The sequence below is a fragment of the Vespula pensylvanica genome, chromosome 2, assembly GCF_014466175.1.
Source record: "Vespula pensylvanica isolate Volc-1 chromosome 2, ASM1446617v1, whole genome shotgun sequence".
Lineage (NCBI taxonomy): Eukaryota > Metazoa > Arthropoda > Insecta > Hymenoptera > Vespidae > Vespula > Vespula pensylvanica.
Genome location: NC_057686.1, coordinates 4041074 through 4063692, shown reverse-complemented (window position 1 = coordinate 4063692; position 22619 = coordinate 4041074). Strand labels below are relative to the sequence as shown.

General features: G+C 32.1%; 1 protein-coding gene across 4 annotated transcripts in view; it reads right to left on the bottom strand.

Moving 5' to 3' along the window:
- LOC122627025 (serine/threonine-protein kinase tricornered) overlaps positions 1 to 22619 on the bottom strand; it is a 95841-nt gene that overhangs the window by 29440 nt on the left and 43782 nt on the right. Inside the window, exon 1 of one of the 4 annotated variants that reach the window (XM_043807755.1) lies at positions 5950 to 6202. The exons of the other annotated variants lie outside the window; for them this stretch is intronic. Within the exon in view, the coding sequence (XP_043663690.1) occupies positions 5950 to 6148 (199 nt within the window). The 5' untranslated portion in view covers positions 6149 to 6202. Of the gene's footprint in view, positions 1 to 5949; positions 6203 to 22619 lie in introns of those variants that run through there. 4 annotated transcript variants of the gene reach the window in all.

The window sequence follows — 22619 nt, the reverse complement described above, 5'->3', positions numbered from 1 at the left end:
CGGAGACGAAGGAGAGAGAGAGAGAGAGACAGAGAGAAGGGAGAGAGAGAGAGAGAGAGAGTTCGTGTTGCTCAGCGGTCCCGTCCCTTTGTTCCAGATTTCCGGCGCTGCATCATCCCGTATATCTCGAGATGATCATTCTCCTCTTCCTCCTCCTCCTCCTCCTCTTTCCCTCTTCTCATCTACCACCTCCTCCTCGTGCTACCAGACCTCTAAAACGTACGTAATATATATCATTCGATTTGTACGAATTCGCGATGACTCACGCACCGTCTGTGATATATTTTCATGAATGGATCTCGTTCGTAAAAATTTTACAACGTACGTATTCGCATACAATGAGAATACGATAGTAGATATATCTAAAAAAAAAAAGAGAGAGAAATAAAAAGAAGAAAGGAAAAGAAAAAAGAACGAAAAACGCCGAATTTTTATAAAATTTTTACGACTTATCAAAAGTCGTAAAAATTTTTTTCTCAATCGACTATGTACAATATATTATAAATATATAGGTAATTCTGATTGAAACTCGAGACAAGTGTGTATGAAAGAGAAAAAGAGAGAGAGAGAAAGAGGAGAGGAGCGGAACTACAATTTCGTTCTAAAAATTCAAACGAGCTTCTCCCCCTGTTCACAATTTTCACGAGCCTGTTGCTTAGCCGGTTTCTTACGAAATAGTCACGAATGCGAGTTACAAAGAGTCACTTTTGCCAGACAGAACACTCGAAACGAGTCAAAAGAGAGAAATAAAGAGTAGAGGAAGAGGAAACGAAAGAAGACGTAAGAAAAGGGACATTTCAAAGGTTCCTTAAATGATCTCGACCTCGAGATCGTCATGCAAGAAGTAAGGAAGAAAAAAAAGAAGAAAAAGAAGAAAGAAGAAAAAGATTGAAGTGTGTCTGTCTTACTTTTTTTCTCACTCCATTTTTTTGTTATAGTTTTAAAGAATCAATGTACACACACACACACACACACACACACACACACACATCAAGAATGGACGATAAAAAACAAAAAAAAAGAAAAAAAAGAAAATCCTTGCTCGATGACCCTGACCGTTAGAGGCGGACGGATGATCATTGATCTAGTTTCGCGATCTAGAAAAAGTATAAGAAGCCTCGATGCGGTTGATAAACGAAGAAAGTGAAAATGCATGAAAATCCGGTTTGACACACACACACACACACACACACACAAAGATACACATACGAACAGAACAGAGATACACAGACACGATATGATGCAATAATTCGATAAATCGAAATCATTCGGGAAGAAAAATCGGAAACGAAAGATTTCTACGTTCTGCATATACGTAGTTGCTAGAACAACGGGAAATCTGTCGAATGCAAAATTCCTTCGATGATCACGTGACTCCTAACGTACTCCAGAATAACTCGACCTCGTCCTAAATTTCCACCACAACGGAATACAACACCCACCCTTCTCCCTCGACCTCTCGTTCCTTCTTCTTCTTCCCTCTTTACCCTCCTCCCTACCCTCTGTTCCCTGTCCCCTATTTCCTCCTCCTCCCCACTCCTAATTTTCTATCCTCTAGGACGATCCTTTGGACCAAATCTCTCTCTTGAAAAAGCAGAACTCGAGGTTTTCCATCGTTTCCTCCGCATGGGCACCGTGCCAAACAGGAAGAGAACGTTCTGTACGATAATCCACCCTCGCTTTTTCTTCTCCTCCGTCCTTCATCACTTGCTCTCTCTCTCTCTCTCTCTCTCTCTTTCTCTCTCATTCTCTTGTGCAACGATCATAATTCAAGCTTCTAACGGGTTAAAATCTAATGCAGTCTTTTCCTGTATTATAAATCTTATTGCGTTCATTAAATAAATCGTCTTTTTTGGCTGAAATTGTTTCTCTAAAAATTAATTGATTGTTATTATTATTGTTGTTATTATTATTATTATTATTATTATTATTATTATTATTATTATTATTATTATTATTGTAGAATAAAATCTATTGTACAGATCATATAATTCGCAAATAAAAAGAATCTTATATTATTTGTATTTAAAGCAATTGAATTATATAGATTATAACTATGAAGAAATTATATGTTATTTATAGTTTTAATCATTTATTTAATAAAGTGAACATTTTTATAATTACAAAAAAAAAATTATTACGTAGATTATAATGAAAAAAGAAGAAAAAAAAAAAGAAAAAAAATAAAAAATCACAAAAGTGAGGGACGCGACACAACGAAGGATATTCAATAGCGGTCATCGAACTTGTTCGACCTTGAAAGACTAGTTTTCAAGGTCCTATAGAATGAGAATAAAGAGACGTTCGATGTTAATAATTGTTCCACGAATTCGTATGCTTTCTACCATTTAGATCCAGGGTACAACACGACATCGATACCTTCTCACGGTCATTACTCCTTATCGATGAATCACTATACAGGTATACTATTTTATTCTTTTATTTTATTTTATTTTATTTTATTTTATTTACGGTTCTTTTTTTTTTTTTTTACAAACGTATCTCATATCTGTGTAACACGAGACCTCTTTTTATTATCGAGAGTACGTTCCTTATTAGAGGATGCGATCGTTCAGTCGAACAAATTTTCCATCGTACTAAATAAGTAAGGTAAGCTTCGTATAACGCGAATATTCCGTTCCATAGAAATGCCTCGTTATATAAATCAGCTTTATACCGAGATTCAGATTTAATAAAAAAAACGGGGTTAAGTTCCACATTTTTTTTCAAAATTGCTTTGAATGTCGTTCTTTCTTTTTTTATATAAATCAAAAACACTGATGGAACAAACAGGAATATATTTTTATTTAATTCAAGTGTATGAGTGATATGAGTTAATGTAAAAATCACGAAATATAAATGATAGTGTATACTCATGCATATATATGATTATAAGTATAAACTTCAAAATATAAATTTCATTATACATAATGTTGAAAATTAAAGCTTATGAATTTAAAAAAAATATATTAAAATGATAAAAATTAAAAAAGTGTATGATCGCGTTATACGAGGCTTATTTGTATAAGAAGGAATTAAAAACATTGTTGACCGGTTGTCGTATATAAAATGTAATGCGTTTCACACATCACAGATTTTATATATATAATAATATTGTATTAAAATCATTATTGACATTTTTCTTTCGAACTACATATAATATATTAATGTCGGTCTAATAATTGGGCCGAACTATATATAAAACTGTTTCTAATCGAAGACAGTACGAAATTGTAGAGGAAACTTTTGCATTGTTCGAGAAGTTCTCTCGTCGTATAATGCGACTTCTTTTATAAAAGTGCAGCGATGCAGTTACAGCAAAGTGCAATTGCACTTGTTAGTCTAAATATAACCATATGATTTTTACGTAAACGATTAGTTCGAGAAGAGATACGGTTCTCAATGCACATGTATTATCTGTAGCACTTGCGAAAATAATATTTAATTCATCTTGAATCACTTCATTTTTTCTTTTCCTTTAAAATTTGTTTTCAAAAATTTAGTATAAAAAAAAGGAAAAAAAAAGGAAAAAAAAAAAAAAAAAGAATTTCATCATTTTACTTTAATTCGCTATTTTATTCAGAACGTCACGAGGGAGGAATCGAGCGACACAGAAAAAAGTCGTAGGGTTCCACTTAAACAAATAAGTGTAATTGCGTTTTGCAACTGCACCGATGCACTTCACAAATTATTTTTTATTTCCAATAGAAACAGAGTTATGATCCGGTCTAGTTACTTAATAGTTTATTCACTCTGTATGTATACAGGTTGATTATAAATTAAGGTTTCATTTTCGAATTAAGGATCTTTGTTAGATGCAATAAAAAAGAAAATATATATATATATATATATATATTTATGAGATAACTTGTAACTAAAAAAATTATTGAAAATTCATTATAGAAATGGAGTACCATAAAGTTGACGTGCAGATAACAGAAGCAGAAAGATCATCTAATATCATAATAACGAGTTACATAATTTTATACTATAACATAATAGTTACATAAGTTGCATGTACGTGCACAAACACGAGAATACTTATGATCGGTCAACAATGTTTGTTAAAAGCATAGACGAGTTTTATCAACTAAGCAATTCGAAAGTTTTCAGCTGGAACTTTTACCAGTAATACAAACAGGGGAAGAAAGAGGAGGAAAGAAAAAAAAAAGGGATACGAAAAAGGAAAAACAAAAATTATGAAAAGAAAGGAAAATAAAAGGAAGAGAAGGAAATATGTTTTTGGGAAATAAAACCGGGTCAAACTATCGTGTCGACGGTCAAAATGAAAGAGAATATTTGTGTCAATAACATCGTCGTTAATCTGACAGAAGGCAGTAAAGAAGAACAGAGAAAAGAATAAAAAAGAAAGAAAGAAAGAAAGAAAGAAAGAAAGAAAGAAAGAAAAAGAAAAATAATAATTTATGATAATGAACGGCGCCGGTCGTTCGTCTCGATTAATCTACTTCCGTGACGTAAAACCGTTAAGCTCGACAGCATCGGATCGCAACATACGATCTCTCCCTCTCTTTCTTTCTCTCCTTCTAGATAATAATATATATATATATATACATGTAATATATGATGAAGAACAAGAAGATTTATTCGCGTAACGGAAGGGAAGTTCATAAAAATCTTTATTGCGTTACATTCTGTCCGTTAACTACGTGAAAATTGCGAATCGATTCAATCGATTTAACGTTATGAACATTTATAATACATTGTTCTTAGACTTGATATTCGTATTTGCGTTAAATGATATTTAAAAAAAAAAAAAAAAAAAATCATTTTTCGAAAATCGTTATATAGGTATGTTGTGTAGCAAAGAAATATACATATACGCACACGCACACGCACACGCACAGAGTTACTTATTATATTATATTAAATGAAATGTGATTTTATAAAGACTTTCAAATGTTCTTAGTTAGTTTTTCTTTTCATTTTACTTTATTTTATTTTATCACTTTTTTAAATTTCTTTTTTTCTTTTTTTGATATTTTTCGATAGAAGGAAATGGCGTGAACGTCGCTGGAGTATCGATCACAAAGAATACCGATGGAAGTACCCGGAAGGAATCGAGTTCTAGGTCGGGCTGAGCGAACGGAGTCTAACCCACTTTCTTGAAATGCGTGTCAGTCTCTCTCTCTCTCTCTCTCTCTCTCTCTCTCTCTCTCTCTCTCCTCTCTCTATCTCTCTGTTGAATTCCTCGGTTCAGTTGTTGCGTTCATGACTAACCACCGAAACAGCACGCATCTATATGTAAGTACCTATATATTCATATACACGTACGTACGTACATATATATGTATATGATATGTATATACATACATTCATACATATGCGTGTGAATACTCAAAAAACTAGAGTAATAGAATAAAGTACAAGAAAAGTAAATAAAAAGTATATCGAAAATTATATAATTCTATATGTCATATGTTTATATAAATATATCTATTTGTTACGTCTTATCTCATTATATAATTAGAAACTTATCTAATTTTTTTTCGACACGATCAAAGTTATTCGTATTTTTCAAACAGTAGCTTTGTTTATTTTTTGCAATCGATATAATGTAATTATACTATGATAGTATAAATAATGTTATTACTTTTATATTATATATATATCTTTCTTTTTAGACACGGAAATAAAAATTGGGTTATATGTATATAAAGCGTTAAAAATTAAATTCGTTCAACGCATCGTTGAAATATTTCATTATCGACGATCGACGAGAAAACAAAAAGAAAAAAAAAAAAAAAAAAAAGAAAAAGATTATTAAAAAAGAGAGAGAGAGAGAGAGAGAGAGAGAGAAGACCAATAAAAAAATTAGATCGGATTTATCGAGCGAATGAATTCGTAATTCGAGATTTTTTTTTAATCGAATTTTTCTGTCGAAAGAAATAAAAAAAAAATTATTATCACGAAAGATAGATACTAACTGACCTGAGAGGTAGGATTTCGCACAGGTGATGTAACCGCACATTTGTCCGATCTTCGTCCAGACAGTTTTGAAAAGCTCAGAGTTGTACATCGGTAAGCAATACCGAGTTACTGATCCTTCCTCCACAATGGCGGAATCGTCAGGACTAGGACGAGGACGCCTGTAGTGGCGACTCTGACGTCTCGTACAAATCCAATGCATTCACACGCACCCACTTTTATACCAGAGTTTTACTTTATATCTATCGATCTACCGATTATACCCTCTCATCGGAAATCAAATCTCTTCCAACTTTTCGACCGCATATCCCTTTCCTACAGGAGATCAATATATCTATCGTATCTAATAAAATATGAAACGATATAAAAAAAGAGGAAGAAAAAAAAAGAAAAAGAAAAACAAAATCTCGTCTACTATTTCTTTTTCAAATTATTCAAAATCACTGGGAACAAATGAACGAATCACAAAAATGATAAAGACCAAAAAAAAAAAAAAAGAACGAAAGAGAAATAAAAATCCGTGCACGTTTTTAAAATTAACGTTGATCCAGCGAAGAGCGATATGATCTCTTGCGTTTCGATTTTCGTGATATCGATCTTTTGAAGGAGAATTCGAAACGAACGAATAGACAGATAGATCAAAAGCAAAATCGATCGTTCGACCGATCGATCGAGATCTTCTAGAGCGCGTGAGAATACTGGCTTCGATGATCTCGAGTTTGCTAACGGAGCATGGAACGAACGTTCGTAGGCTTCGTTGATGCGCATAAATAACTAATTCCAATCCTTGACTCTTTATTAAATCCTGCTCTATCGACGTGACCTTCGCCATGCGAGCGCTCGTTGCGTCATGAACACGCAACGGGGTCTGTCTCTATCTCTATTTATTTCTCTCTCTCTCTCTTTCTCTTTCTCTCTATCCACGTATCTATCTATCTATCTATCTATCTATCTGTCTATCTATCTATCTGTTTATCTATTTATCTATCTCTTCCACGTACGCATACACACGATTGAGACACCATAATGGACGAAGCCGTTTTACACGCCCCCGCCTTTCTTTTTCTATCGGACCTCGCGAGAAATCGCGTGTCTCCATATTTATTCTCGTAGCGTCGCAATATAGGCGTTCGAAAGTATGCTCGATAAAATATCGCTCGTGCGAGTTAGTCCGTCATTTTATCGTGTGTCCGTCCCCCTTTTTCCTTTTTCTTTTTTCTTTTTTTTTTCTCCATTGCTATGACAAATACTATACTATATATGTGTATATATATATATATATATATATATATATATATATATATATAAATTAAATTAAACAAAGCGATAAATCGCGAGAATGTTATTACACGATATCAAAGAGTTAGAAACACGTGACATTCGTGCTGTTATTTATAAATATCATATGACGATTACGAAATTATTCTGAATAACGAAATGCACGGCGAGAAGATTAACGAACTTGTGAATTAAATTCATCATTTTTTTTTTTCTTCTGTTTCTTTCCTTTTCTTTTATTACGAAATCGACGTAACGAGCTCTTCCGGCGAAACCAGGAAACTTTTTCTCTCTCTCTCTCTCTCTCTCTCTTTGTTCTTTCTGCTGATAAACTTGCAAGAATAAAACGAAACAAAACAAAAAATAAAGTAAAAAGAACAAAAGGGAAAAATGTAAAAAAAAGATAAAAAAAAATATCCGAGATCTAACGGGTAGTAGGCAACGGTGAAAGAGAGAACGAACGAAAAGAGTGGGAGAGAAAACAAAAGGGGGAAACAAAGGATTGAGAGCGAAGCGATGCGTGACACGCGAGTATAGTGTGACAAACACGACGGTGGGTTTCGCTTCGAATTATTTAAAATTCACGGTCGTTGTTCTGTCAGTGAGATCTAAAGACAACTATGATGACGATGATTCGTATATAAATATAGAAAAATCCAAATTCGAAAGGAAGAACCAAATAAAAAAACCGAAAAGAAAAAATAATAAAACAAATAAAAGAAGAAGAAAGAATACCAGAAAGAAAAATACAGAGAGAAAGAGAGAGAAGAATATGTAAATTATCATAACATATATTGTGTTTGTTTAATCCCATAAATGAATTATCTCAAAATCAAAGACTTGACTCGATCGTTTGTATTTATTTATTTATTTATTTATTTATTTTTTACTACGAAAACAACCGTAATAAATATAATTCGTTTCATCTAAATCCTCAGCACGCTTTCAATATAAAATTGATAAATATATGAACGTACAAATATATCATCAGATCGTTACGTGCGAAAAGTCTGATTTATTTCATATTAAATTCATATTATAAAATCGTACATTTCATATCAATCGAATACAAGAATTGATTGATTTAATATTAGGGATTAGGATAAAAATTAAAAAACGAAAAAAGAGAGTGCCAAGAGATAGATAGAGATAGAGAGAGAGAGAGAGAGAGAGAGAGAGAGAGTGAGGAAGAGTCAATAAAGTTTCCATTTCAAAACGATGAGCTTTTAACGCGTAATCCTTCACTCTACCGATTTGACACCGTATCTTCGAGTTTTTCGATAATTTCAACAAAAATGCGCACGACAAACAGGAAACGATGACGTTGCGCAAGAGTAATATGCGTGCGCGCGCGTTAATACTTCGATCGATATAATCTTTTCGATAAAATATGACAGATAAAACGCACGTTGTTACGTTTTCACTATGGATTGATTTCTTGTTTTGTAAAATCGATTTTTCTAAAAGATGTATTTAATATTAGAATCGAAATTTATATATATATATATATATATATATATATATATATTATATTCATAATATATGTATGTGATAAAATATACACACAATTAAATAATATTTATTCAACCCTCTATAATCCAATTTTTTTTTTCATATCCAGACAAAAATTATATAATCTGAAAGTTATAATATTAAATTTATATAAATTAAAGTATTATATTTGTATACTTTATTATAATTTATACTTACAATTAGTATAATACGAATTTATCATATTGAAATAAACTCAGAGAGTTAAGTATAAATTATACTACAATAGTAATATAATAATTTTATTAATCAAATTCTTCGTAATATGAATAATAATTCTTAGTAATACTATACTGACAATAAATAATATTTAGTTTCATATATAAGTATTATGCTAAGTATTAGTAAAATATATTATACTAAGTATACAACTCTTCTACTTAAAAGGTATTAAAAACTTTGAATGTAATATACCACTTAATTTTTTAGCGATAAAATGTAATAAAACTTCAAAAATATAGATACCTTAAGCGATATATCAAAGTAATATGGCATTAGAGAGGGTTGCGTGTTATTAATAATATAACATACACACACACACACACATATATATATATATCCTTTACATATAAAATATGTATATACACATTTACAAATACATCTTACAAATACATCTACGTATATAATTTTTGGAATAAATAAAATTAATCAATGCACTTTTAACTACACTTGTGAATAGATTCCTTTTTGTTTCTTTTTTTTTCTCTCCTTTGTGAATCCCGTCATCGTCGTCTCGTAATTGGAAATTTATTACTAAAGGAAAACGCGACGTTTAATCTTTCCCTATCGCTAATTTTTCAATCTCTTTTTCGTTTCGCAGACATAAAACGATTTTTCTTCTTTCTTTCTTTTTTTTCGCATATATATATATATATATATTTTATATTAGTTTTTTAATTTCATTTCTTTTTATTTTATTACGCGCCGTAAACGCGATCGCATACGTACTCGACGACCGAGCAAAGTTATTTGCATTTCAAATTTTCTTCGTCGCCGTTGTCTCTCTTACTTTCGCTCATGCTCTCTCTTTCTCTCTTTCTTCCTTCTCTTTTTTCCTCTCTCTCTTTGTCCGTCTGTCTGTCCCTGCAAGTTTGTCGTTCCTTCTCGCGTACTCCAAGCATTAAATGCGATGAATAACTGTATTTTTTTTTTTTTATTTTACCTTCTAACATCGTTCGTAGCCGAACGAAGGGAGACTATAAAACTACCGTTTATCGTTAACACTACCTTTTCTTTTTCTTTCTCTTCTAATTATTATCTTTTCTCTATTATCACGATATCACGAAAAATAGCCATAAACTTCTAATATATAATATATATAGAATAATAATTTTTGTTCTTAAATTAAAAGAAACAAAAATACGTGTTTTTTTTTTTTTTAACTTATTAGAGTAATAATAATGGATACTTAAAATACAAGAGAGAGAAAGAGAGAGTTAGAAAGATTATACCGTCGATAATCGTTCGATAATCGAACGTTATCGAAAAGAAACACAGATCGTTCCGATTAAATTTTGATAACTAACGAAATCTATCTAATGCACTATCAGAGAATTTAAGTATCGACATTGAAAATTAGATGGACAATGGGGAATTATTTGAAATTCATGAACAGAACTTTCTTATTCCCCTGTTCCCAGATGTAAAATAAAACACGATTGGTTCGAACGAACGTTTCCTTAGAGGTCAGTTTGAATTGAGAGGTTAATTCGAGAGTGATCACGTGACCGAAACATCGGTTAGTTGGAGTCGTGTTGCAACGTTTAATAACGAAAACGTGCTTCTAACGAAAATAAAAAACAAAAAAAAAAGAAGAATGATAAAGAACGTAACAGAAAAAAAAAGAAAGAACGTAAAACTACAAAATCGAACGATTTCGCATAATTCCGTCTCTTTGAAATCTCTTTGAAACAATATATATTAATATATATTTATACGATATTAATTATAATATACATTTATATATATAATAATATATATATAAATATGTATATATATATATATAAAATATATAAATAATACCAGGGCACTATGAACACTCGAGAAATTCCATTATCGTAGATTACAAGCAGGCGCCATTCGCGTTCGGTGTTGTCACGTGGTTATACCGAACATTACCGATAATTACACGATGAAAATTAAAGCGCGCCCTTTTCGAACGGACTCTCTTTCGATCTCCTCGTTCGAGAAAATAACGATTTCTTATCGGAATACATCACACATGCGATCAAATTATTTTTCCAAATGAAGGCTCCGACTATTATTATCGTTTGATGTAATGAAAAAGAAGAGAAAGAAAAAAACGAAAGAAAAAAAAAAAAGGAAAAGGAAAAAGAAAAGAAGAAAAAAGAAGAAACAATCAAAAAGCTACGAAAGGTTCAACGATCGGGAATAAACGAAGAGATGAAAAGGACAAGAATCGTTTTGATCGCGATGCGTGAACGCTTTACACGTCGAGCTACGAACCGGTCGCGCGTGCTCGAGTGTAACTGACTAACTGGCTGACTGGTTGACCGTCCGACTGTTTGTCAGTCAGTTCTGAGCTGTCTCGGTTCCGTATTGGAGAGTAAGAGAAAGAGAGAGAGAGAGAGAGAGAGAAAGAGAGAGAGGGAGAGAGAGAGAACGATGACTATATGGTGCGTACTGTTAGCAAAGAAAGGGAGTCATGAAGTACGTTGATCTATGTATGTACGTGCGTGAGTACGTACGTGAATACGTGCGTGAATACGTACGTGAGTGCGTGTCATCATCGATATATATCGAACGATAGTCTTCGAAGCGACACAGGTGTCGCGAAAGCAGAACTCCAAGAGACACGAATCTGGGACTGTCTGCGGTTACTGATACAAACCAAAACCGCGTTCTAATTATTAACCGATGATTCCTCCGAGACTCGATTGATTAAAAAAGAAGAAAAAAAAAAAAGAAGAAGAAGAAGAAGAAGGAAAGAATTAAAGAAAATATGACTTATTTTTCTTTTGGATGAAAAGTGGGGAAAGAGTATTGATTTTATCTTGATCTTAATCGAATTGATTTTTTTGTTGTAGATATTATGATAGATTTGTAAAATATAATTTAAGATTTATAATATATATGTATGTATGTATGTATGTATGTATGTATGTATGTATGTATGTATGTATGTATGTATGTATGTATGTAATAAATTAATATTAAGATTGACAATTAAAATGAAGATAATTATTAACTAATTATAACAATTCACGAACGAGTCGATTTAATTTCTTTTTTATGCAAAGTATCTTGTTGAGTTAATTCTTCAATTAACTCTTTGACAGTGTGAGATCATCACTGGAATGAAAATACTATTTCTTTTTTCCGACGCAATTATTGAATCACATCTGATTTGACGCTTAATTTAGTTCATTAAATAAATTCGTAAAGAGACAAAAAGAAAGAAAGAGAAAGAGAGAGAGAGAGAGAGAGAGAGAGAGAGAGAGAGAGAGAGAGAGAGAGAGAGAGAGAGAGAGAAACTAGTTATATTAAAAATTGTGCCGAGACGTGTGTGAATACGTACGTGTGTCTGTACATGAGATATCAAAAATAGAAAAGAAAAAAGAAGTTGAATCAGAGCTGAGTGAAAAAATAACTAAGATAATAATTACGCTTTGCTGAGAATAATACAAAATGTTATAATAATAATAATAACAATCATAATAATAATATTTATCTTAGCGGTTAATTTAATGACTAATTAAATATACATTAGAACGATCAACATTTTGAAAGGATAATTTTTCGTTGCAAAGGTCCGTATAAATTTGCGAAACGTAAGCGGAAATTTGCGATCTCTCTAGCATTCATTTTATTTCTTTCTCTCTCTTTCTCTTTTTTTATTTCGTTCTTCCAACTCCTATCTCTCTCTTTCTCTACAAAATAACGACGACGAAGGTTTAGCTTGGAAATGGAAAACAACGGCTAGGGGACGAAGAGGAAACTGCTTTCGAACTTACACCAACGTTCATTTTCCTTTTACTGGCGCACGTCCAGCGGCAATGGGATTGTTAACCGGAAGCCGATTGCCAAAACGAGACTCCGAGAAGGCGGAATCCGAGCTATCGTTTGTTGCTTCCTGCACGCGACCCGACACAAATACATGAAAATCTTCTTTTTGATCCTGGACAAAGTGTCTACGTCAGTTTGGACATAGATATTCCAGTTTCAATTCGTCGGATTGTCTTTTTAAATAACAACGTTTATTTCGAGATGTTAATGCCTTTTTTTCTTTTTTTAATGATAATACATGAATTATCAATTTATATATTTCGATAACAAGATGACGGTCATTATTGTTATATTTAGTTATTATTTACTATATACGTTAATATATCCTTATTGAAAATATTCCTGTAATAATACTCTAATATTGATATAACAGATGTTATCCTTATGTTTAATTATTATTTATGTTAATATTATTATCGTATACTATTATTAAAAATATTTGTTAAGAATATATGTAATGTTATTATGTTATATGGTATATGTTTAATGTACTATAATATTTAATATAATAAATATATATTATTAAAAATAATAATAATGTGTTATATATAATATTGATATAGTATATAATCTTGAATGGATTTTTATTAACTTCCTATGGATCTTTTTCTTCCCTGTCATTATTAATGATTTTCATATTCCACGAATAGAACGGAGTAAGCGTATCTTTACCTCGATCGAAACATGTTAAACGAAATTCGATAGAAATGGCTCGTAAACTGCATCGTACTCGTATTTACTTCCTTTGAAACTTTGGTAGGACGTGTTTCGAACTCGTTCTTACGAGAATCAAAAGCTATCAAATAAAGAAGAATGTTCACTGGGTACGATAAATTTACAACGTACGACAACGGTATATCAATTTCACCGTAGATATATTTCTACCTATCTATCTATTTATCTATCTATCTATTTATCTATCTCCCTCTCTCTCTCACACACACACACACGCTTACTCACTCACTCACTCAGTCACTCACTAACTCATTCACTCATTCCTTCTTGCTAAATCTCTCGTTCACAAAAGAGAAAGAGAAAGACAGAGAGAGAGAAATAATATTTCGGTAGGTCGACATGGCCGTTAATCTCGTCTGCAGAATAAAGCTGGTGATCTTCGAGCCGTCTATGAATTTCATTTCCCTTAGTTTGCCCGCTGCAAATGGCAATTAATTATTCATACATTCGACGAAATAAAATATGGAATTGTAGAAGGAAGAAAATGATATTCTCAAACGTAGATATCGGATGTCTAATTATATTTCGCGAGAACTTTGGCTTAATCGACAGATAAGACATGGATAATGAAAACAGATTAGATTTTCCTCGGTTGATTTTCTATAAAAAGATATAATCGATGACAATAAATAAATGAAATATTATGTATTGTGTAGATGTGTACAAAAATATAACTCATGAACCGTTGATTTTTTATATTAAAAAAGTAAGAAAATAAAGAAAAAATAAACAAATAAAAATTAATAAATGAAACATATAGTAAGTATACTGTCATTAGTGTATACATAAATTAAGATATATTAATGTATTAAGAAATATTCATATAAATAAGTAAATGAAATATAGTGTATACAATTTTATATATATATATATATATATATATATATATATATATATATATAATAAAACGAGAGAGAGAGAGAGATCATTTTTGATAATTCACCAACAAAATAATTGTTCCTTTCTTTTTATTCAATATTTCCAAAAATAAAATAGGATTGATCGTTGAATTTCTAAATCTCAAAGATAAGGAAAATGTTACTACGTCGAATGTTACTACGTTTCGAGATATCGGAGATCGGTTCGATGCAAAATTACGAGTGCTATTATTCGTTCGAAAAAACGACAAAAAAATGAACGAACGAATGAACGAACGAAAAAAAGAAAATATACGAAAGAAGGAATGAACAACGTGGCTGACAATAAGTTCAACTCTCTTGGCCCCAATCGGCGCTCGCGTGTTAGTTACCGCGACAGTAAACATCCACACATTTTACGTCTGTGTTGTAACTAACTGTACTCGCTATTGCGAAGAATATATGACTTATGTTAGTGGCAAATCTATATAAATGTATGTACATATACGCGTATGTGTGTCGTGGAAAAGAAGACAACACGTATGCATGTACACACAAAGATGTGTATCATGATACGACGTATACGTATGTGTACGTATGTAAGTAAGAAGGACAAATGCTAGAATAATAAAAGAGTATGTGACATAAATAATGTGAAATATGTTATTATCTTTCTCTCTCTTTCTCAACAATATCTTCCTCACTTCCTTCACGTTCTTTGAGAAAAAAAAAAAAAAAAGAGAGATTTTTCTAACGCGAAAATAACGTATCGTTACATATAATTCTCAAAACCAATTTGTTTTTCTTCAAACTGAATAATTCTCATTTCTCTAACTGATCTCTCTTTTTTTTTTTTATTCCTCCAGTAAATAATTCTAAACTCGGTAATTCGATTTAAAGTTTGTTAAAGTTTCCGATAGTCGAATGCTAGAGTTGGATACTTTACAAGAACGATATAAAAAAAAAAAAAAAAAAAATAAAGAACAACAAAAAAGGAAAAGAAAGAAAAACGGTAAAGCTATCTGTATCGTGTACACGTCCAATTAATTTACCTTCACACAAGACTTTCGTTAACGTCGTCAAGGACTTTTTTTATCTGCTCCAAAAAAAAGAAAAAATAAAAAAAAACGATTGCCGCGGAACGTGTCGGAAGAGACAAAAATAATAACTAAATAATAAGACACTCGGCGATTGTGCTTAAAAAGTGAAATCGAAAATAGAGAAGCGCTTTTATCAGTAGCATAGCAATTTTGAATAAATCGCGAAGACCTTCGTTGGTAACTCAACTTCTCGCAACATCTTAGATCTTAACGATATGCTATAATTACCGTTATTATCGTAGCCTTCGCGGGCAATTCGCCTAGTCGACAAAATTGGAGTGCGGGATCGATAATCCTGTTCCTCAAACGCCTACGTAAAACTTCAACGTACGTACATACGTACATACATATATATATATATATATATATATACATATATATACATATGTATATATACGATACATAAATCGAGAACTACGGACGTCACAAGACGAAACAATAATAACATTCTCTCTGCAGGCTTTTACTTTTTATATATAACAGACTAAATCTTCTTTCTACGTTCTGTTTACTTATATCGACCATTTCCCCCTCTCCTCCTTCTCTCTCTCTCTCTCTGTCTCTTTCTTCTTTTATAAATTTGCAAATAAATTTTGATCGAAACTAGTATTCACGTAGAGAGGTACACTTTTACGAATGTTTTCTTCTTCTTCTTTACTTTTTTGTATAAGCTTCGATAATTTTTTTCTCTCTCCCCTTTCCTGTCGAATCCTTTGATCTCGAGCTACACAAATTCAAAAATCGTCAGTACTATTTACAACCTTTGCGAGGAAAAGTTTAATTGCATACTCGAAGTTGAAAAATTCTGGTACATACTAGACTTTTTTTCATTTCAATACCATCCGAATAAATGCATTCTCGATTTAATATAAAGTGAATTTATAAATAAATATCCTTTACGTTTTATATGAAGTTATGTAACTTTCAAGTTGCGCGCACACACACACACACCTGTATTTTTGATGTTTGATTTCATTTAATCGCAACGAACTTCCTGCTTATTTTATGTTGCAAATTTTTTCATGCGTTTCACACACGATTTATTAGCGGAGATGTATCATACCGATAATATACAAAAACTATACCAACGTAAATATAAATTACACTAATATAATGAAATATTATAAATTTCAATTATATAATCTTTCTGTAACAAAAAAAGAAAAAAAGAAAAAAGGTTGGATTATAAATTAATATTTTCAATGAAATAGAATTTATAGAAAGATAATGAATCATTAGAAAATAAATAATAATAGTGTCGTTTAAACATACAATATTTTCTTTCATTCGAACAATGTAATTTATAAGCGAATTGCTTTAATCGTTAAACTAAGGTTGTTAATTAAGAGGAGGGTCAGTCTCTGACGTCTAGAGACCGTCGTTGTGTCTGAATTTACGTTGGCAAGACAACGACGACGACGACGACGACGACGACGACGACGACGACAACGACGACGACAACGAAGACAACGACTACAACGTCGTCGTTGTCGACGGGACAGAGTCAGAGATTAATTTCTACCTGAGGCTTTGCTCCTCTAGTATATCTCGGATTTACTTGAAAATTAATTCTAAATGGAGTTATTATTATAATACTAAAAAGATTTTATCTCTACGTACATTATTCATGTATTTATGATACTTTTAACGTAGACATTTAAAAGAACTCAAGATGATAATACGATCGCTGCCAAATTTCTTGCAGCTTTGATCGCCAATTTCTGGCCGCGCTTAGGAATTTCGCGTATTAATTTTAGTCGACATTCGACCGAAGTCAAGGACGAATTAGAAGTTAAAACGCGTCATCGCGCGTTTTAAACGCTATTAACTAATTAAGGAATTCAATATTTATAAATACGTATAAGCTAAGAATAAACGTAAATATTTTTATCGAGATAATATACTTTATGTCAATATATACGGGCGCATACACACACACACACATACATAGATATTTTTGACAATGTATATAGGATCGTTATAAATCGTAATATTTCGAAATAAGGAATATGACGAATTTAATATCTATAATTGGAATATAATGTATACTTCAAATCTGTTTAAAAAAATATAATATATCTTGCCATTTTAATTTCATATATATCTCATAATTAAACGGAGAGACGGAATAATAGAACGAGGATTAATTAACTCGTATGTACGTGGGTGTATCGCGTTGTGCAAAGAACAAAAAAAAAAAAAAGAAAAAAAAGAAAAGGAAAAGAAGAAAAAGAAAAGGAATAAAAAAGGAAATACATGCATACATGGTATCTTTTTACAATGACTTTCCCTTCATCTACCACGAGCAGAGAATCTAAAAACGCAGAGAACGCGAATGGAGAACGTGAGAGAGAGAGAAAGAGAGAGAGAGAGAGAGAGAAAGAGAGAGTGTGTGTGCGAGAGCGAGCGAGAAAGAAGACATAAAGAACACACACACACACATGTATATACAGTCGCTTATAAAAATATTTGGGCACTTTTTCAAATTGAATAACACTTTTTTATTTTAGACCAAAGCAAAAAGTATTCTAAATTTTTCGTTATTTACGAAGAAAAAGAAACAAAAAGCTATAACATGGTGGTTGAACTACGCGGAACATTTTTTTTTGTACGAACTTATTTAATTTTAACAAAAGTGATCCATGTAACTAATATTACGACCGTCTTTAATTAATATTAACAGCGAGATATCCTTAATTATTCAGCAAAGTTTAGAATTAGCTTCTATTTTCGTTGGCAATTTTTTTTCTTTCTTTTATTATTAGAAGGAAGGAAAAAAGGAACGAAAATTTTGTCAGATTTCTCTCACAGGTACGTAGCGAAGAGAAAGAGAGAGAGAGAGAGAGAGAGAGAGAGAGAGAGAGAGAGAGAGAGAGAGAGAGAGAGAGAGAGAGAAAGGAAGAGTGTATTTTAATCTCCATGATTATAATCAGCAATATGAAGATTAACGAGTCCGAAGAGAGATGTAAAGCAAGTTTCTAAAAGTTAAACCATTATAATAAATCGATCGGGTGTTGTGTTAATTTTCAAAACTAATAAACTTATAAATGAATTTATAAATAAAATTATATCCTACTATATTCGGACAATCGAATAAAAATTTTGAAACGATTGGATCAATTCTTCTTTTTTTCATTGTTTTTTCCTTTATTTATTTATTTATTTATTATTCTTTTTTAATTCTTTTCTTCTTCTTCCCTATTCCGCCTTGACCTAAAAATTCGCAATAACTTTTTCCGCCGTTCACCTAATCTTAATCCACATATAACTATACTTGAGGGAACTACTTTGGAATCGAGTTCTCACAAAACTTACGAAACGATTTACAGAGTCTCGTTCTTTCGTGTCACATTATTGCTGCAATGATTTATCGTATTTATTTGGAATTACATTATCCACTATTACTACTATTACTATTACCATTAGTATTACCACTGCTATTACTATTTCTCTTTCTCTTTCTCTCTCTTTTTCCATCTATCTATCTTTCTCGATTCTCATGTTTACATGTTTACTGAGAAGAACGCGCGTTTGGAATATTTTCACTAAGGATGCTCGATGTACTTACATACGTACGTATATATGCATGCATGCATGCATGCATGCATGCATGCATGGATGCATGCGTGTATACATACGTGTATACATGCATGTATCTTGTGAATCTTTTCCAAGAAGAGGTCATTGACCCCGTCCCCCAAATTCGCTAAATAACTTCGCACGAGCTCGCGTTAACTCGTGTTGAATATTAAGAACGATTTAATACGATTAACGGTATTAACGTTTATGGAAAATCAGGACGATTACTATCTTCTAACGAATCCGATCGAGTCATCAAAAGATTCTTACGACATAATGATTCGGTTCAGGTAACATGACGTTGCTTCGTCGCGCTTAGAAAGAATAAGAAGGAAACGAAAAAGAAAGAAAGAAAGAAAGAAAGAAAGAAAAAGAAAATAATAATAATAATAATAATAATAATAATAATAATAATAAAAATAAAAAGATAGAAAAGAAAATAACGAAAGAGATGAAATTTTTCTCAAACGAACAAATATTTACCTACCTCTAACGACAAACTCAATTCTAATTTCTTAGAAAATAACGTGTTATTCCGAATGACTATCGAAGGTAATTTTCGTATCCGAATATTATCTCGCAAGGTGATTCATTAAATAGAATTTAGCGAATGCTAAAAACTGAATTGAAAGGTTACTCTTGCTAACTTCTCAAGAATCATCCTAATCACGTTTAAAGCGACGACGACGACGACGACGACGACGACGACGACCAAGCGATTAGGTACACAGGAAACTTCACGGCCGTTAGACGAGCGTACGACGACGTGTGTGAAAGTACACGTGTTTGCACACACACACACACACACACATATGTATGCATACATGTAGTCCACGTACGATCATGCACACAAAGAGAAAGATAGGTACAACATGGTTTTCCTCGATTCTCGCGCAGAACGCAAAATCGCGTGATCAGAAACTCTAAGTCCTTACGTCCGTTCGATTGGGCTCACCTCTCTCCCTCCCCTCCCTCCTCCTTCCGTCCACCACCCCTGCTATCTCTTCCTCCTCCTCCTCCTCCTCCTCTTTCTCTTCCTCACCCCGCAACTTCCGCCGCCATCTTCTAAGCAACCACAGGTTCCTCGGATACCTCGATTTGTCGCTCGTTACATCACGCGAGAACAACGGCAATAGGATTACCGAGAGAGAGATAAAGAGGAGAGAGAGAGAGAGAGAGAGAGAGAGAGAGAGAGAGAGAGAGAGAGAGAGAAGAGAACAAAGACACAATACTATGGATGTTCGCGACTAACGGAATCAAACATCGACCGTTCGAATAATTTCGTTTAACAGGACGAATATCGATTCTCTCTTATAACGATCAATATCGATGCCGTTGTTCCTCTTCGAGAACAGCTTAGAACACGATATATTCAGCTATCTTATAATAAATTGACTTTTCATCGATTGGCTGCATATTATTTTTGTCGTTGTTCTTTCAAACTAACTAATGTCTTTCTTTAATCTTATTTTTTATCTAATACTTGTACCTGCCAGTTGGATATTAAAGCTGACCTATCTACGTATTTACTTTTACTTACGATGATATATTTTTAAACATGTGTGTCACTGTTATGGAAAATACTCTTGATAGTTCGCGCGCGTGCAAACCATATTATTCATACCAATAATAATAATGATGATAATGATAAGCGACCGATTTATTTTGAACGTTATTAAATTTATTATATTTATTCATTTAATTGCGGAACAAATATTATCATTTCTATAAAATTGTACAATTATAAATAGCGATCGATGATAATATTGATATAAATAATAATGGTAATGACGATGATAACGACGTTCTTTAAATCTGATTGAAAAATCGATCCACGTGTATTTTTAATATTATTAAACCGATTTCATTATTCCCTTCCATTTCTATAAAATTATAGAATTATAAGCAGAATCGACGATAATATCACTATTATAGATAATGATGTTCTTTAAATCTGAATAAAAAAATCCTTCCACGTGTATTTTAATATTACAAAATTTTTTGTAATTATTTCCTCGAGAAAGGAAAATTACTGTTTTAATAAAATATATAATAATAGTGATGATCTTTCAATTCGATCGATCCAATCGAACGATATTTAAATTGACTCGGCTATTTCATTTTAACAACGACTACTATGATTTCAATAAAATTGTGGAAAAATACAAATAAAATGGACGATAAATTTTGTGAACTTATCGAGAAACGAAAGGTCGATCGTGTTTTACGAAACGAATGTTCGCCGAGCGAGAGAATTTAAGACGATCTTGCGAAATATGACGCGTAACCTTGGAATGCGCAGTTTGTCGTTTATGCGAAAGCGAAAGGCGAATGCGATTCTGTTGAAGATAATAATCTGTATCGATGATAACCTTTTCAAAAAGATATTCATATTAATACTTAATAAAATATTTCTCTTTACGATTTAGAATAATATGCTAGTCGTACTAACCAAATGATTCTTTCAAAACGAAAGAACATTAATTACATTAATTCTTTTAAAAGAAATTCGATTCTATTGAAACGAACTAATTCAATACCCTTGAAACGCCATTTATTCCTATTTCTTTCAAAAATCTAATTATCGTAAAACAATAATGTCACTTCTGGGTGAAATTATGTTTTACATTTTCCTGAAATTTCTCTTATTACGATTCTCCAACGCACTCGTTCTAACATTTCTCAATATACCTACATTAGATACGATCTTAAATAGTATATAGAATTATAAACAAAATTTATGATCTTGTGTATAACAAATTCATAAATTATAACAATACCATTGAATTTCTAAATAAATGACCTATCGAAAGGAAAAGAAAGAGAATAATTAAACCGAACGTTCGTACTATTGTCTCTTAGTTCGATTTTGTCGTCACAATAGAGAATGCACGAGCACTAAAATACCGTTTAGATTCGTCGAACGCTATTTATGCAAAACCGGCCTTTCACCCTTCTCGTATTAGTCTCGTGCTGCTATTGCTCGAACGACTGTTGAGAAAAAAAGAAAAAGAAAAAAAAGAAAGAGAGAAAAAAAATCGGCACGCCGTTCCCGCGCTCAGGTGATCACGTGTACGCTCCTGCTCTAGAAAGAGATATAAAAGTATGTAGTACATAACGATTACGAGACGCGATACTTCCAAACCTATTTTCCGCTTTCTTTCGCTCGATAGAAACCATACGATTCCGAGTTCTTTCTAACGACTAGATCGTTCGACCGTATCACGTGTCGATCGATAATTCTATCTTAAATGAATTGAATGCGTAATAGATTTAAATAATGCAAGTGGATAATAAATGAATAAGAAAAAGAAAGAAGGAGAAAGAAATATAAACGTATCAATTTTTTTCCTCCAGAGAAGAAGATAGTAATTTTTTTTTAACGACTTACGTAATAATCTTGAAAAGTTGTTATCTATTCGATAGGTTCGTTGCCTTTTTTTTTTTTTTTTTTTTTTTTTAAGTATATGCACGAAACGTTCTTGAAACGAGATAAATCTTAAAGCGGAGATAAAAAACGAGTAACTTCGCGAATTTTTTTAATGTC